The 3,046-nt window shown below is 37.1% G+C and overlaps 1 protein-coding gene across 1 annotated transcript; it reads right to left on the reverse strand.

Annotated features, from left to right (window-relative positions):
* Positions 1–33: 33 nt before the first annotated feature.
* Positions 34–2,712, reverse strand: LOC110411128 (RNA polymerase III RPC4). Its single transcript, XM_021421158.2, has 9 exons — positions 2,496–2,712; positions 2,335–2,390; positions 2,169–2,226; positions 2,020–2,059; positions 997–1,101; positions 865–917; positions 665–725; positions 362–447; positions 34–282 (listed from the first exon to the last, which is right to left on the reverse strand). Exons 1-9 carry the CDS (start codon positions 2,532–2,534, stop codon positions 34–36), a joined length of 747 nt encoding a protein of 248 aa, XP_021276833.2. The 5' UTR covers positions 2,535–2,712.
* Positions 2,713–3,046: the final 334 nt, after the last annotated feature.

Below are 3,046 nucleotides of genomic sequence, written 5' to 3' on the forward strand. Positions count from 1 at the left end.
TTACTTTTTTAACATTAAAAGGTTTTCAAAATGTTAGTTACTCACATCATAAAGGGTATCCCCTAACTTCAACTTGACAGCTCCACTTTTATACACTAGCATTTTACCCATGAGACCTGCAGGTAACTCCTCTAAGCCACATGTCTTCTTTACTGAACCTACACCTGCAGCTGGCTTTGAGCTGCTATCGACCTCAAGCCCAGCTGTGCTTCCTGATTGCTTCATCATAGGTAGAGTTGGTGGTAACTGAAGAAAGAACATAGTTGGTTCCAAATTCTCATCCTGTAACCAATCATGACTGAGCATCAGCATAAAGAAACTAGGCACACATAATATTTGATTCACTTGTTATGCTACTAACCATTAGACCAAGCTCTACTGCTGGCTCCACTGAATTTTCATCAAAAGTTATGTTCTCTGAAGCAAACTCCTCCTCATCAAGAAACTCTACAATTGCAAATTTAATAAAAGCTACTCAAATTTCAACTCCAGAAGAAGTAAAGAAGTTTGAGCTTTCAAGCAAACCACCCACAAGATGTGAACCAGTTAACAATGGCTGGTCCCTTCCAAAATGGGTGTGTCTATTGTCAGTACTATAATGCAATGTCTGATGTTTACAATAGAAGTAGTTCCTTTTGCTCTTAAAATGAAACCTACCACATACCTGGATTTCCTGAATATGGTCTCCTCATAGGAAGGGTTACAGGATAATAACTATAATAATCCTGCAGGAGCATCCAAACAAGGAAAAACCGATGAACAAAATATAGCATACATGCAGAGAGGGAGTGATCAGCGGAGCAATGGAATCCAATAAACAGGCAAAGTCATCTTAAATTGCATTAATAAACCAATTTCACGTACCCACGGTTCTTTGTATTCTTTCTCCTCTCTCAAGCCTGGAGTATGGACAACACCTACAAAAACATCAACATTATGTAACAGACTGAAAGGCATCTCATCGCTAGTGAGCCATCTTAGCTAAGGAGTGCATACCATTGAGAGTTTCTCTGCTAGTACGACTTGCACCTTTGGAAACACCAAATAATTTCATTGAAGCTGATGCTCCTCCATGACCGAATGCAACTTGTGAAGAAGCAACTGCATATCAAGAAAAGTGAATTAAGAACTTACATTTATGTTATAGTACCGAGTAAAATTTTCTACTTGCAAACAATGCATGCAATCTGTCCAAATTCTGGTTCTTTTAATACAGCTTGCAATAGAAGTATCTTTTGGATCTACCATCAAACTAAAGCAGCTGATCAACCAAAGGTTTTAAGACTTAACATGCAATGGTAAAAGTAGAGATGCTTGCATTAATCTGACACCTGTTTGAGGTGTTGGTTTCATCAGATTTCAAAGCACAGAGATAGTCAAAATATATTGAAAAAAATGAGGTGCCTGAAATAAATCCTTCCACTAATGACACCATGCAACTATTGTATGTATTTGTCTGGAAAATATCATTGTTACTTTATTGTCAATTTCATTCAACAAGCTAGCAGAAAGTCAGGGAAATTTAATATTGTAATCATACGACAAAAGAAGCAAGATCAAGTTCTAAGCTTCTTGGCTAAATCAGGATTCAGGAGGTGTCTCACCTTTTTAGCTTCTCTCCAAAAATGTTGCCAAAATATGTTCAGGAGCTTCTCGAACAAAGATAAGACTATCATAGAATGAAAACTAAACAAGCTTCTTTTCTCTCATTGCAATGATGCCATTTATCATATCTACATTTCTCATTCTTTTAATGTTTGCTAATATATGCACTCTGGTTCTGGATTGTTATCAACCTCAAATTTTCTCAATAAAATGCAATCTTATGGACTATCATTATTCTCTAGGAAATATAGGCAGCAATTTGGTTCTTCCTTTATTTTTAGCTCCATATAAAGAACGCAAATGAAAGTCCAAAGAACAAAAGAGAAACTAAAACTGCTTATTAGTACAGAAGAATAGAGAAATACATATCTGAATTAGTTATTCAATAGCATCCTATCAGTATAAAGAATTTACCTTTCTTTTCAACTTTAGGCTTTGTCTTTGTCGATGTTTGCTATCAGGAAAAAAAAAAAGATTGAAACAGAAGAACACAAGAAAACTAATGCAAGATAATTAGATAAACATGGAGAGAACGGCAATAATAAATTGGCAAACACATCTACATTTAAACGCTGCAGCAAATCCCTCGCCTGAACAGCATCAGTGTCCTCAACCACTTCTCTGAAACCAGCAAACAACCAAAACAAAGAAGATAGGGATTAAAAGGCCAGTTTCAAAGTCAAGGAATGGGCACCTTGCATTGCTATCCAGATACCAAATGATATGTACGTTTTAACCTCGAGCTTTGGTGCTCGGCGAGGCGGGGCTTTAGGTGCAAATCTCATCTGCGAAACCCCAGAAAAGAGAATTATTCAGAAAACACATTAGAATAAAGATCACTGCTCAACTATAAGTATAGAAGATATCAAAGGTATGTGTGTGGGAAAGACCTTCCTGGGAGCATTGGTTTTGTTGTCTTTTTGTTCCATTGGAGATAAACAAAGTCTTCCAGTAAAGAAAAGGATTACTTGATGTCTGATATAATCTGGGTGGATCGGATAAAAAGTGAGAATTGAATTGAATGAATAAGGGTATTGTGATTGTGAGGGATTAAACTTTGTTAGATAGAAAAAGAGCAGAGCGGTAACAAGAAAGAAAAGAAGGTGGAAGCGGCCAACTAAAGAGCAAACCTCGCGATCGTGCATCAAAAACGTGTAGCATTTATGTGTGTAACTGAAACCTAGGCGGCTACACCTTCAAAACCCAAAAAGGAAAAGTGAGCCACTCGTGCCATGACACTATGTCGGTTTAAGATGCCCTTGGTGGGTTACTGTACATCGAACTGAAACGTAGCCTAAAATAGGTGGCTACACGATGCTAGAAATATGCAGCTCACAGCTCAGCTTACTAATTTGTATTCTGGTATTTTTATAGCAGTTTAAGTAACTGTATCAGATTCACGATTAAGCTCTCCTGACAAAATTAAACAAGCTGCTATATT

This window comes from Theobroma umbraticum, unplaced genomic scaffold, assembly GCF_002168275.2.
Source record: "Theobroma umbraticum cultivar Fairchild unplaced genomic scaffold, ASM216827v3 scaffold_56.0, whole genome shotgun sequence".
NCBI classification, from domain to species: Eukaryota; Viridiplantae; Streptophyta; class Magnoliopsida; order Malvales; family Malvaceae; genus Theobroma; species Theobroma umbraticum.

Excerpts from the sequence above, each read along its gene's own strand:
- LOC110411128 (XM_021421158.2), bottom strand. The coding sequence starts at position 2,534 with ATGGAACAAAAAGACAACAAAACCAATGCTCCCAGGAAG. Across the intron at positions 2,391-2,495 it reads AAACCAATGCTCCCAGGAAG|ATGAGATTTGCACCTAAAGC; the intron begins GTCTTTCCCACA and ends GGGGTTTCGCAG. Across the intron at positions 283-361 it reads CAGTAGAGCTTGGTCTAATG|GATGAGAATTTGGAACCAAC; the intron begins GTTAGTAGCATA and ends GATTGGTTACAG.